Consider the following 15,241-nt stretch of genomic DNA (forward strand, 5'->3'; position numbering starts at 1 on the left):
TATAAATTTATATATATATATATATATATATATATATATATATATATATATATACATATGTTAAATAAGTAAATAAATGTACCAATGTCGATAAGTGTTGGACTAGTAAAAATGCTTAACTTAATTATACTTCGCGAGTTAATTTCACGAATCGAAATATTTATCACATATTGATTGATTTTTGTATTTTCATGGTCATAATAACTTAATTACAATTTTGTTAGTATAAACATTAACTTAATCAATGAAAATTGTTTGAATATCTTCTACAATATAAACAAATTTTTTTATAAACTTTTAAAATCCACAGTTTAAATTAAACTTAACATTTAACATATTTGGTAATCGATACATGAATATATAAATTATAGTAACATAATTTCGCATATTTAATACTTGAATTTATGTTTGAATTGATAATGTTTAATTTGACTTTGTTTCATTCTTTAATACAAATTTTTGTTGTATAAATTCTAATTATACCCAATTCTCTTAGATTTTCATTAGAAAATGTCATGTATTACTTACTATATTATGTACTGTAAATATTGTTCATCAAAATTCACATGAAACTTTAATGCTTTAACTAATCAGAGATATGTTCATAGATACTAAATTATTACTTTATAATTATATTTTACTAAAAATTTTAATGTAATCTTGATTTAAACCAATTTTTTCTATTAATCATAAATATAAATATTAAATCATATTTTTGGCTAAATGATAAGTTCGTAAATTGTACAAAGGTTACATTTATAACTGTATTTGATACAATTTTTTGAGAACAATTAATTTTTATTTATTAATTCTAAAGCATACTTCAAATATTTGTTTAATTTACTTTAAACCATTTATTTATATAAAATTTTAACTATCTTTCTCATTGTAACAGCATAAAAAATCTTTATATTTATACACTTTATTTTAATTTGCATTAGGATTGCAGAATAGGAAATAGCAGGATAGAAAATTTGCATTAGGATAATCTATAGATATACAAGGCTATTGCAAATATTTCATCATTTAATAATTAAAAAAAAATTCGAAATTATTTCTCACTTGCATAAATATAAAAATTTGACTAGTTCATGCTAAAAACTTAAATTTCAAACAGTTTTATACTATATAGAGCGTTAAAATTACTGATCAAATGAATCATTTTAAAGAACTTTAGAATGCTTAATGGCTTATACAAATAGATTAATCATTAGTGGAAAAGGAACATTAATTGAATCTAGTTTTCCTCATTTTCAACTTCATTAAAAAACTATGATTACATTTTATCCAAAAAAAACTTTAATGAAAAATAATGTACTTACTGGAATTATTGGCATTCTTTATTTTAAATTATATTTCTTTATTGTTTGATATAAATATTTATTGATTTATTATTGGATATCTCGTCTATTTTCAAGGCTTTGTTATAAATATGCAGCTTCAAGGTTTAGTACAGCTTAAAAAAAATTACTAAAAAAACTATTTTGAAGATCTTATAATAAATTGTAATTTTAATATAGATTATATTTTCTTCATTTTTATTACATTTATAATAATGAATCATATTAATACCTGTTTTATACTATAATATTACATTTCGCATATTTCTAATGAAATTTCAAATAAAAGGTATCAAGAGTTTTATGATTTATTCTTTTCTATGCACATTAATTTTATTAATCACATTAATTCTTTCTTGCATAAAATTATTATTCTTTAAACTTTTATAGAGCTCTAATAATCATTTATATTTTATTAATGTCACTTTCGAATTCAAATTTTTGTACAATTAAGTAAGATTTGTAATAGATTCTAATAATAGAACAAACAGTAATTGAATAAAATTCTAAATAATCATATTACTTTAATTACAGTAAATAACCATGTTTTAACAAAACCAAGTATTTTTAAAAAGAAATCATAAATCTCACGGTATATAACTTTCAGACTTCTATTTAGTGCATAACATTATTATTAATATTTATAACATTTGATAAAAGCAGTTTGCCATTCTTATTAATTTTAACTGCTAATCAAAACTATTGATTAAGCAAAATCTTGGTAACATTTTGTATACTTTAGAATGTTTTATAATCATTATTATTATATAGTACACGATTAATTTATATCTTGGATAATAGAACTTAGCATGATTTCAAAAATATAAAATACTACAAATAATATATCAAATAATTAAAATTTTAATAAAGAATATGTAAAATTTTATTTAATTTAATAAAAATTTAATGGCAAAACATCATAAATTTTAATAAAAGTAATTGATCTTGAACAAAAATTTGGTCAATAACAATTTTTATTGAACTAGACTAGTAATATCATTGCATTATATCTTTGTGCACAATTTATTCTTCATTCCCATATCAACATATTACATAACTTACATACGTTTGGAAGTAATTTTGAATAAGAAAAAGATCTTAATGTATGTAAATAAAAATAAAATCATACTTTATATAATTGTAAATTATCATTGTGAATAATTTTTAAAATTATATAACTATCTTAATAGAAAACATTTAGAATAATATGAAAATAATTGTTTTGGACAATTTCTGTTTATTATGATTCTGATATATTTTATTCAAAATTAAATTAAATCTTTATCTTCTGAATATCAATTATTTGTTATCATCTCGATAAAAATAAAAATAATTTCACACTTCTAGGAACTCTTGCACCCTTTCATTTAAATCAACTTACTATACTTACATTGTTATCGAGTTGATATTTTATAAATTCATGAAAAATATAAATGTAAGTTGCATATCATGTTTGTAGTTCATTTATCTGCTTTAATTTTTACAATGCTGAGAAAAATCAATTTATGAATAAAAAAACATGCAAATGCACAAATGAAAATATATTTTAGATTTTCATTGATATTCTAAGTATAACTGCATATAAATTATGTAATTTAATTATATAGTGATGTTAAATATATAATACATGAAAAACTATCTTTAACGTGAGTAATATAAAATTTCTATAATTTATATTTTTCTAATAATATATAAATTACAGATTAATTTGACTTATGATATTTTTCGGTTAGAATCGAATAAATTGCATATAATAGATTCGACGTTATGATCAATCACAATGGAAATCTATCAGTATAATAATTCAGTTTTATATAATAATAATAATAATAATAATAATAATAATAATAATAATACGTATTCATAAAGCAGAGTAATTGGCTATAACATTCAGTTGTCATTGTTGTATCACGTATAAATGGACAATTCTTTTCTCCTGTTTCTATATGTTGTGTTCCATATCTTTTTCAGTTTTTTTTTAAATCATTCTAATGTATTGTATAAATTGAATTACCTAAGGTATAAATGGGCATTCAATCTCCTTATTTATCAAATACTATTTCTCACGCCTCATACTCTTTATAACTTCCATACTCAAACAAATTATTTCTTTGCTTTTCTTGTCACGTGTCACTTTTTCCCCTGCATACAAAGTGCCAGTTTCCATCAACTGTATCATGTAATGCATGAGCACATAAAATTATGTGTTTAGTGAATGTTAACGTTTCATTTCTAAATTCTGCTAGTAGAGATGGGCATTTGGTATGTGTGCATATCTCGATAATTTCCATCACGGTAATATCGATGATGATGATTGTTATAGTGTTAATTATAATGATAATGGTAATGACAACAATAGGTGGCGATGACGACGATAATGATAATGACGAAATCGACTGCGACAACGATATCACGTTATGCACATATTTCATAGTTCAGTATTCTTGACGATACTTTATTTCAGCCGTTATCACGTGTTACTGGCGCGCAATAATTGAGGCAAAGCTGCCAAACGTGATTATGCGATGCCCACACGAAGACAAGGTAGATGAGGTTGAGAACGATAGTGTCTTGAAGTATTGACATAATGTCACCTATAATGCAATCCTGCAGCATGGGATCTGTTGACGTATTGATCGTTGTTATACTCCAGCAATTGGTGTTCGATCGATCGAACCTATCAGCAGATATGCTGTGGCATTGCACAGAAGAAGCCAGTGACCTCCTTGAGATTTACGAATGAGACTGTTGTGGTGCTTGACAGTAGGGCAGCATCGAGGGCACCAACATCGCCATCGTTCAACAAGAAATTGAGTGCCGGCAGCAAGCTTCCCATCGCTACACCGCAATCATCTGTAGCACAAACAAATGCGCTTTGTTGATGTGCTTGATCATGTTTTATTATTGCATTTTCTAACATACAATTTAAATAAATTACAATACTCAAAAAGTTGGCATAGTTTCATAACAATTTGTATTTTGACTGTAATAAAATGTATGTACATAAAGGTACGCCTTGATAGGAATAAAAATTTGTGTATTTTAATGAATTATAAGACTAAATACACAAATGTTTCGCAAATTCCATATTAAATTATAATTCTTATAAAAATGCATTTAGATATCATTTTTTTTATATTAGTACATTACTTTATCAACTGCAAATTAAACTGAAAATGAAAATATTTATGTGAAATTTTATTTATTTATTTTAATTTAAATTTTACTTAATTTAGTATTTCGAAAAAACTTTTAGGAAGATTTAAATATTATATTAAAAACTGAATGTCTTCACGATCAGCAGTTTTACAGAATTAATTTACTAGAATTTTTTACTTATATAAATAATTATCTAGACACAGCTTATATATTGAAATTTACTTTTAATCTAGAAATTTATGTGAATTTAAAATGTATACAATGTGCGTGTACGTATTCTATACCAATAGAACAAAGCTCTTAAATTTGTTTTTGCATAGGTTACGTATCTTAAATTGTTATCAAAATTACTAAAATCATTTTAATATTATGGAATTTCATAAACTATTAAAATTAATTATAATACATTTAAGCAATACATTTTATACGCATATGATAAAATCAAATTTTAAAAAATATTTTATTTATATATTAGATGCATGTGTAAATAAATTCTGAATTCAGAAAACATTGCAGTTATTTCATTATCCAAGTACAAGAATGATTTTATCGCTTCTTCATGAGCTCAAAGATAAAATAAAATTAAAAAAATTCATAAACGTTACAGATTAATGTTCTTTTTTCTTCTTATTTTATTTCATTGATTGAGTATTTTAAATAAAAGTACTAAATATCAATAATTTCGCTAACTTGATAATATAGATTTTTATTCGATAAATTGAAATCTAATGGATATCGAACATTTTCAAAATAAAAATCTTTTTCTTATATAATCAATAGTTATTTTATAGTTATACAAATTGTTAATTTATAAACATAGATTTAAATTTCATAAAATAATTTTAATAAGCTATTTATAAAAATATAATTCAATTTTCAATTTACGTATTAAATATTTCCATTATATTATTAATTATAGAAATAATTCACATTGTTAATATTCAATAACCGTTTATTAATAAATAAAATACTGATAGTCACTTATTATTGATCTAATTTATAAATATTTAAATCTTTATGCATATAAAAGAAAGAAAATTATAGTTTTTAATTTAATAATCAATTCTATTATAATTTAGAATTTTTAAATAAATTTTAATAATTTGCTATCTTAATTTCATATTGATAATTAGATATATATAATAAAAGTGTTAGAAGTTAAATTGAAAGGTAAGATAAAACAGGTATTAAATTCTTTTATATCATATTACATTATTATCAATTTAGTTATTACTAATTTTATTTAATGTACATATTAATGTATTTTTTTCGAATAATTTTTATAACAAAGGATTATATATTTTACATTAAATATACAATTTTTAATGTATAACAAATATGCTGTACAGTGAATGAAAAATCTTATGAATAAACAAAATATTTAGCTGTCAATTTACACTAAGAAAATTTATATTTATTAAAGCTAATTTTGAAAAATGGCAAATTACTAGTGATTAGAATGCAAAATACTTAATATTAATTAAATTAAATATCGCTTTAATGTATAAGTAAATTTGGATAAAAAAATTACTATATTAATCTATTTTTGAAAACATCGATTTATATAATTTACAATTTCATAATTACAAATATATTTTTAAAGCTTTTACTTATTCAAACAGATTAACTTTTTATATTATTTAATTATCATTTTGTTTACATACAATACTTAAGTTATTGTTAAAAAAATAAGATTTTCTAGAGTAATTGAATATGAAAGTTATTTATGAAAATTAGATAATATTGTTCTTAAGGTAAAATTCTTTAAATTTATCATCAATTTTTATTGCATTAAAATGACAGCTTTCACAATTTTAATAAAACAATATTAAATAATATTAATGTATGAAATTATGTTTGTTAAATATTTTTGTAAATGAAACAAAGAACAATTACACATGAATTATATGAGTATTTAACAGTTTTAACTTTGAAAATTCTGCTCATGTACACTAATAATGTAATTTATAGAATAAAAAATATATTTCTTAGAAACCTTGAAAATAAAGTATATGTAGATAAAAAATATGACCTCACGTCAAATATTCATAATTTTATGTATAAATACGCATATTAATAAAACATTTCTTAAATATTGAAATTTTGAAAATTAATACCTACCTTTCAAGATTTCAAAGAAATTATTTCCTGTTGCATTATATTTTTAAAGATGTGAGTAATTGATTTAGAGGCACAAATACATTATTAAATTACTTAAGAACCATTATAAATTATATTTGTTGTTATTAAGTGTTATTAATTGTGTTAGTAATCACGTAGTGTATGAAAAAATTATTATCGACTACTTATATTAATAAGAATAACTGATTAATAAAAATTAAAAATACAATTAAGCTTATGTAATAAACTTGAATCATTTTTTTACGTTAGGAATATTTCTTTATTACATTAAATTCGTATAATAAAAATTATTATTTAAGACATTTTTTAAAAGAAATTTAATATTATATATTTTAGAATGATTGTAGAAACAAATATTCCAAAAAAATCAACATATTTGGTGTAAACTTTTAAAATAGGAATAAAGTTTGGCTACTTTTATTACCATTTTTGTTTATATTGAAGGTTTATTTTATATTGGTAAAGTAGTGAAAGGATTTTGAGATAGAAAAGGGATCATATTAAAGAATGAAATATTATTAAACATTATGTTTACAATAATATTGATAAAAGAATAATTTATACAATCAAAAACTGAGTTTTATTAATCGTCATTTTTCAGAAATAAAAATAATCATTTTATTTGTGTTACAGCTCTTTTTAATTCTTTTTAATTTCTATTTTTGTTTAAAAACTTTACTAAATTTAACATTGTGAAGTTACACTGCAAGTATTAAATCTACTAAATAATAAATTTTATAAAATGAATCATATTTTTCTTAATAATCTTTCAAAATATTAAAATTTAATAAAGTTTTTAAAAATTTTATGTACATGTAACGATATTTGTCACCACTTGATGGACATTACAAATTGTTACCCTAACTAATGTGTATTTATACTAACAATGAAAAATAGAGACGTACACCAATTCGAAAATAATTAATTGTACATCACATGAGAAATGGTTGTCGGAACAAATAAGACTATTTATTGAAAAAGCGAATTGATAAAACTTTCTTAAAAAAAAAAAAAAAAAAAAAAACAAAAAAAAAACAAAAAAACAAAAAAACAAAAAATAAAAAATATATATGTCAAAATTAGTAACTTTTTGAATAGTTTTTTAATGACTTCTATAAGTCTCGAAAAATACTCAATTTCTATAAAATAAATAGAGTCAATGCACATCAGCTTCATTTCACTCAGGCGCTTCTTTAATATTTCTCTCATATATCAACTAAGATACCTAAAAAATATGACTGCCATAAGATGACTTTACAAATAAATAAATCTTATCAATATAAACTATTCACAATATTTATTAATTAGTAAGTTCTTTTGATATTATGCAACATTTGTTAGAAAAAAAATACTTAAATTTTCACTTTGCTTTCTGTTTTGTTGATACTAATATTTAGACTACATATTGCTTTGTCATATAAATTTGTATACACGATTGTTCTTACTTCTTTTTAATGAATGATTAAAAATTGTAATTAAAAAGTGAAAGGAGTAAGGCATCCTTGTGCTTAGTTCAAGACGTACTTTATGTAATTTAAAATTTTTACATACACAATTTCAACATGCATATATCAAAGCATGTAAGCCATTAATGTATAATTCAAGTTATTTGTTTTTTATTTTTTGATTTTTAAATTTTATTTTAAGGTAGAAGCGAATTAACATGATGACATTACCTGGGCCGCTACTCACCTACAGGCAATGAGCCTGTCATGGGAGTAGGTGACGACGACATCAAGGCCTTTCGGGCTTGGTCCTTTACAATTGGGCCTATGGAAAATATATAAGATTTTTTTATAATAATTAAAGTTATCAATCAAAATTTTATATTTGTATTATATAGAATATTCTATTGTATTCTATTGTGAAAATTTAAATAGAAATCTATATTTTTTGTTTATATTATGGTTTTGTAAGTACAAAATAGTGTTTGAAATAAATAACTTAAAATGATTGATACACAAAAAAATGTCATCAATAAATTAATCAAAGAAAGATATATTAATGATTTTACACATAACTTAATATATTAACATGAACTGAACATTATATTGGATATAAAATTTTATTTTTTCTTTAAATATTTATAACTGTTAAATGATAATAACAATGCTTAATAAATTATATACAGTATATAATTTTTTCAATTACGATCTAAATAAATTAATTGTATGAAAAATTATTTACGTACATTATTTATCATTACTGATTTCTACAAAGATATTATGTGTATCAACGTTTAATTATTATTGAATATTATACTTTTATTAACTTTATCTATCAACTAATATATAATTAAAGTTAGTGTTATTAATAAAAATAATCTTAATATTTATTAAACCATACTTCATTATTACTTTTTCCTATTAAAAGTAATAAATTTGAAGTGATACATTGATATAAAAATTAATCAATGATATTTAGTTTTTTTTTTCTTTAATTCGTTATACAAGATAAAATCAAATTAGATTTAAATGATGTAGGTCATGGTTAAATAAAGTACCTAATATTAATATATTATAGAATATATAGAATGTATAATAGAAGTAGAGTATTCTTGTGTTCATGAGATGATAAACTTCTCATGTTCTAAAAATTAATAAGAATAATACATGGAAGAGTATCTACTCCATTATCACACATAGATAGATTATATAAATAATTAATATTGTTAATGTATACAAATTATTGTTATGATTTAAACATTAAGTATTGTTATACAAGTAATTCTACTTTATTAATGTATAAGTATTGATATAAATAAAATTATAAAAATATAAATTCCAATTTTATATCAGAGATTCACCATTGTATATTTTAAAAAATTTGTTAAAATATAAGTTAATGATTTTATCAATCAGTCTTTAACGGTTAATGGATTATTTAAAGTTTAAAATAATGCTTTTACAATATCGAAAATAATATTTAATATTTTATTACAGCATATACTCACTAAAATATGGATGGTCCATGGCATCGCGCGCGGTTAGTCTCTCGTAGTGATCGTAACGAAGAAGTTTATCAAGGAAATCTAGGCTTTCCGGGGAAACAAGATGCTGATTTTCTGGATTGACAAAGCGTTCCCAACGCTTGCGCGAGTGTCTACCCAGTATATCGTTGAAGCGAGGATCAAGCTCGATATGGTATTTGTCTAGGTACTCAAAAAGTTCTTGTGTACCCAGAACTTTGGCAATCCTTACGAGCTGATCGTAATTGTCGTGGCCATGGAAGAAAGGTTCTTTCCTGAATATCATGCTTGCAAACATACAGCCCAATGACCACATATCCAAAGAATAATCATACATCTGAGAATTATAATACAAAATATTAGATTTTGTCTTACTTTATTAACTGCATCACTATTGAACATTATGTAGCAAAACTTATTTATATAAAGTAATATCACATTTTCATTCTAGTTCGTTTTCAAATAAGAATATATTTTAAATTATTATCAAACATTTTGAGAGATAATGAATAAATATTAAAATGAAGGAAATATTAATTGTATTTCATATAAAATGCAGTTTAATTTAATATGCAACATTTAAAATATATTAACGTTTAATTACAAATATTTCAATTTAATTTAATTCTATATTTCTTAAATTTAAATTGTGATACGATAGCTGAATTATTATTGTAAAGTCAAAACAAAATAATTCTTTTGAATTAATTTTTATGAGACGTAACTAAATAAATATTGAATAACTACCTGATAATCTACTAGGAGCTCTGGCCCTTTGAAGTAACGCGACGCAACACGTACATTGTAGTCTTGACCTGGATGATAAAATTCCGCCAAACCCCAATCAATTAATCGCAACTTTCGATTTTCGTGATCGATCATAACATTGTGCGGTTTCACATCTCTGTGCATAATACCCATACTATGGCAATATTCTAATGCCTACAGAATAATATATAATTAAAGTATACTAAAGTAATTCATATTTTATTTATATTAAAATAAAATTGGTGAGAATCAATATTACCTTTAATAACTCATAGAGGTAGTATCTTATATCATAATCCGTTAATGTCTGGTATAGCTGCTTAAAATCTGTGTTATTAACATGTTCAAATATTAATGCTGGTGTCCTAGAAACTGGATCTTTAACTACAGCTTGAAGTGTTATAATATTGGTCCCTCCCCTAAGATTTTCTAAGATTTTAATTTCCCTCTTTATCTTCTTCTTTTTAACTGGCTGCAAATTGTAAAATTTAAATTAATATCTTTCAAATTACAAAACATACATATTTAAATGTAATATTAACCTTTAATATTTTAACAACACATTTTTCAGAGCTTCCAATATTAACAGCCTCAAACACTTCACTGTATTTGCCACGGCCCAGTTTTCTTATTAACTGATAGTCATCTTGTTGACTGCAAAATGAATTGAATATTGTTAGTAAAATATAAAAAAGCCTAATCTAACAATATTTTCATTTAACTGTATTATTTCGAACTTCTGTCACTTGTTAGATTTTTCTTATAAAATTACTTATAATACTACAAAACTAATAAGAAAATAGTAAATCAGATACAGTTTACATAACCTTAAATAGATTTGTAGAATAAAACTGAATATTTTTTATATGAAATTAGAGAAATTTAAATAAATATTAGTTTTTGGATACAAATATGATTAAAATATAGATAAAAATAATTATAATTATATTCATAATTCAAATTTGTACTTATAAATTTTTTCTATTAGATAAAATTATAAAATTTATATAATTTTATAGTACTGAAAAAGTATTGAAAATTTTTAAAATAAAGAAGACTCTTACCCCCAATTGACAACATATGACTCATAATCCCAGTATTCTCTGGGTTTGTGTGAATTAACATCTGTATACACTCTTGATCTTGTTGGAACTGCCATTCTTTCAAAAAAGTGATGATTACAATTTGTTACTTCACTATTCTTTACCAAACTGCCTTGGTCTTGTAATGAAAAAACACGCTGTCCTCTAAACAATATGTTTTTCCTTCTTTTCCGACTACCAAAATAAGAATAGACCAGTAAACCTACAATAAATTATAAGGAAACATCATAATATTTTTTAATTGCCTTTTATTGGTATAATTTATAACATAAATTGAATAATTATATCAGATTAATTATTAGATATTAAATTAATAAATATTAGAATAATATATATATTAGAATTAAATAGATTTTTATTATTTTACTAAGAAATGAAAGAAAATTAACAGAAATTGTATTTTAAATATTTTCCATACAAAGCCTACATTTTGTTATAAATGGTTATTATGATTTATAAATTAATTATATCATTATTTAAATTTTAACATGACAATAATATACTGTATAGGTACGATATATTTTACAAATTAATATTAATATTATTTATTATTTTCAATTATTAATAAAATATTAAGGTCAATTTACTTGAATACATATATAATAATAATAATAAGCTTACATAAGTTGTCACAAGTATATAATCTATAATCTATAATATATAAATATAAGTTTATATTGTATTGACTAGAAATCTTGATTATACAAAAACCTATGTTATAGAATGTTTATGTACCAACTACTTAAATGTTTAATTATTTTTAATGGATCATTGCAATATATATTTATTTCACCTTTTGAAAATGAACAGATTAAATAAAATCACAACTTGGATAAATATTTTAAATTATTTAATAATTTATCTGAATTGTTACAAATATCATATCTTAGTAATATCTGGTTTTGTGAGCAGTTCAACAAAAAAAAAAAAAAAAAAAAACAAATTAGTCGCAAAGTATTTAGCTTACCCAACACAGAAACAACGGACTATATCAATCAATTCTTAGTTAATTAATAATACTATTTTGAGAAATGCATGATATAAATATGAATTAATTTATTAATTTAAACATTTTGGCTAATAATTACAATGAAATATTTTATAAAAAATATATAAAAGTTGTTAAGGAAACCTTTAAAGTCCTCTCTTTCTAGACACACGCATACACGTAGGGCAATGAACAAACACACATAGGCGCGCGCGTATGTATATATATATATATATATATATATATATATATAATGCGAAAAATATATAACTTAAGACAGAATGTATTTTGTGAAACCCTAATAGGTACAGCACATGATACAAAATGTTTAAATTTTTTTTCTCAATTAAAGATTAGTAATTATTATATTTTAAATGTTAAGGTATTATTGTTGGATATTAAGTTCTCTTTTAAATTTATTCGAATAACAATAATAATAATTTGATATATAATTAATTGATGAATTTTCGATTTTGAGAACGTGAGTAATAACTGCTAAGGATGTCAGTCATTTTTAACGTATAATTATCGAATGAAAGTTCTCATACAGCCATTCAAAAACGTAACCTCAAACTTTTCATAGCTTAACTCGATTTATTAAAAACCTAACAACGTGGAATAAATATAAATAAATACTCGTTAAACTATGAAAGTTTTATGATTTTGTGCAATATATTTGTAATAATATGAATTAAACGAAGAAATAGCATATGAGTAAGTAATCGAAGGAAAGGAATGATGTGTTTTACCGCATGCAAATAAACTTGATATTTGCTAGAAAAGTTGACGTTAAAAAACTTCTCGCGAAAGATCCAAAAACGTGCGAATGACCAAAGGAAAGAGAGAAAAAGATAGAAAATACTTTATATTATAGAGCGCGCGCGTGCGTTATGTACGCGAGGTGTGCGGGAGAGTCGTGTATACACTCACACATGCACAAAACAATAAGCCACCGCGTGCTGCTCGGAAGCACGTATCTGAAATCCCGGAATTCGAGGTGCATTGGGATTAAGACTTCTAGGAGTCGAGGATAAAGGCATTCTTATAGAAGTCGCGTCTTCGTCCAATTCGCTTGCTCACTCACTCACTCACTCACTCGCTCGTTCTCTCACTAACTCTCTCTCTCTCTCTCTCTCTCCCTCCTTCACTCTTCATAGCACACGTAGGCACGCGCATACTGCCGCTCACCGTATCATCCTCACTCCATCTCTCTCTTTATCTTTCTCTTTCTACTTGCTCCCTCGTTTTCATTTCTTCGTATGTGTGGGCATAATAATACATGCGCGAAGGTGCAAGTTCACACGAGGAAGTCGACCCGAAGAAGACTTCCAAGAAGTTAGTTCAGCTCTTTGGCCCTTTGCCGCCCGCCAGTCTCCTGGCGCCCCCTCCCCTGCCCCGCCTACCGCCGCGACCACCGAACACAAGCAAGCGAGGCTGGCATGCAAAGCGAACGCTATGCGGACGGACGGGCGCATGCACGCGCGCGCTTACCCCTGTGCGTGTACGTGCACGCGGGTGGACGAGTGCGAGGGAGACGAGGACGGGAAGAATGAGCGATCTGCGGAAATTGAGAGCGGGATAAAAAGAATCGGTGCCGTCGCTACTAGTGCTCACCTAACGCATTCCGGGCTTGAATTTTGGCCGTGTTGGAGGGTTGTGCTGACCGCAGATAGGCTTGTCCTCGTTCCCGCGATTCTGGCACACCTCACGAACGTAGTCGGCCTTAACTGGAGCCGGCTGCGACGCGAGCTGGGGCGCGTGGACGTTGTAATTATCCTACCCGCGGGCGGCCGGCTTCCCCGAAAGCGAGCGAGCGAGCTCCAAGATGGCAGCCGGCGACCCGCCGTAATTCTACTGCACCGCCGCGACGTGCGCGTACACTAACTTTACCACCCGAGCGCCGGGGGTGGCGGAGGGGCGGAGGCACTAGCGGTCGAGGAAGATGAAGAGGTGGAGAAGGAGATAGAAGAGTTAGAGGAAGAGGAGGAGGAGGAGGAGGAGGAGGAAGAGGAAGAGGTGGAGTGGGAAGAGGAGAAAGAGTAGGAGTTGGCTGCGGTCGCGGAGGAAAAGGCGGTAGTGGAGGAGGAGGAGGAGGAGGAGGAGGAGGAGGAGGAGGAGGAGGAGGAGGAGGAGGAGGAGGAGGAGGAGGAGGAGGAGGAGGAGGAGGAGGAGGAGGAGGAGGAGGAGGAGGAGGAGGAGGAGGAGGAGGAGGAGGAGGAGGAGGAGGAGGAGGAGGAGGAGGAGGAGGAGGAGGAGGAGGAGGAGGAGGAGGAGGAGGAGGAGGAGGAGGAGGAGGAGGAGGAGGAGGAGGAGGAGGAGGAGGAGGAGGAGGAGGAGGAGGAGGAGGAGGAGGAGGAGGAGGAGGAGGAGGAGGAGGAGGAGGAGGAGGAGGAGGAGGAGGAGGAGGAGGAGGAGGAGGAGGAGGAGGAGGAGGAGGAGGAGGAGGAGGAGGAGGAGGAGGAGGAGGAGGAGGAGGAGGAGGAGGAGGAGGAGGAGGAGGAGGAGGAGATGGAAAAGGCGCTAGTGGGGACGATGGCTGCAGCTGCTGACGAGGAGATGGAAGAGAAGGAAGAAGAGGAGGCGGCAGCGGCCCAAGATCCAAGGATCGACATATAGATCGACGCGTGCGCGCTTCTGATGTCAGAATACGATCGGGCCCAAATATTCACCGCGCGTACGTGCGCAATCTCGAACTCAACTGTCTTGGGCTAGGTAGAACTATTTACCAGAACCAGCCTTGAATTACGACACTAAAATAATGAACGCATCGCCT

General features: G+C 26.9%; 1 protein-coding gene across 2 annotated transcripts; it reads right to left on the reverse strand.

Moving 5' to 3' along the window:
- Positions 1-7,690: 7,690 nt before the first annotated feature.
- CkIIalpha (casein kinase II subunit alpha) lies at positions 7,691-14,450 on the reverse strand. Of its 2 annotated transcripts, none has more exons than XM_011499308.1 (8): positions 14,083-14,450; positions 11,442-11,682; positions 10,920-11,031; positions 10,637-10,849; positions 10,357-10,551; positions 9,595-9,946; positions 8,334-8,411; positions 7,691-7,866 (listed from the first exon to the last, which is right to left on the reverse strand). In XM_011499308.1, exons 2-8 carry the CDS (start codon positions 11,534-11,536, stop codon positions 7,847-7,849), a joined length of 1,065 nt encoding a protein of 354 aa, XP_011497610.1. In that variant the 5' UTR covers positions 11,537-11,682; positions 14,083-14,450; the 3' UTR covers positions 7,691-7,846. The 2 variants fall into 2 exon arrangements, with proteins under 2 accessions (XP_011497610.1, XP_011497683.1); XM_011499381.1 differs by having other exon boundaries at positions 7,692-7,866; positions 8,318-8,411; positions 14,083-14,448.
- Positions 14,451-15,241: the final 791 nt, after the last annotated feature.

Source organism: Ceratosolen solmsi, unplaced genomic scaffold, assembly GCF_000503995.2.
Source record: "Ceratosolen solmsi marchali unplaced genomic scaffold, CerSol_1.0 scaffold10, whole genome shotgun sequence".
In the NCBI taxonomy this organism is placed as follows: Eukaryota; Metazoa; Arthropoda; class Insecta; order Hymenoptera; family Agaonidae; genus Ceratosolen; species Ceratosolen solmsi.

What these genes read in the sequence shown, in the direction of transcription:
- CkIIalpha (XM_011499308.1), bottom strand. Translation starts at nt 11,536, where the DNA reads ATGGCAGTTCCAACAAGATCAAGAGTGTATACAGATGTTAATTCACAC. An exon ending in GTGTTGTTAAAATATTAAAG is followed by an intron (nt 10,850 to 10,919) that starts GTTAATATTACA and finishes TACAATTTGCAG; the next exon opens with CCAGTTAAAAAGAAGAAGAT. An exon ending in AGCTCCTAGTAGATTATCAG is followed by an intron (nt 9,947 to 10,356) that starts GTAGTTATTCAA and finishes TATAATTCTCAG; the next exon opens with ATGTATGATTATTCTTTGGA.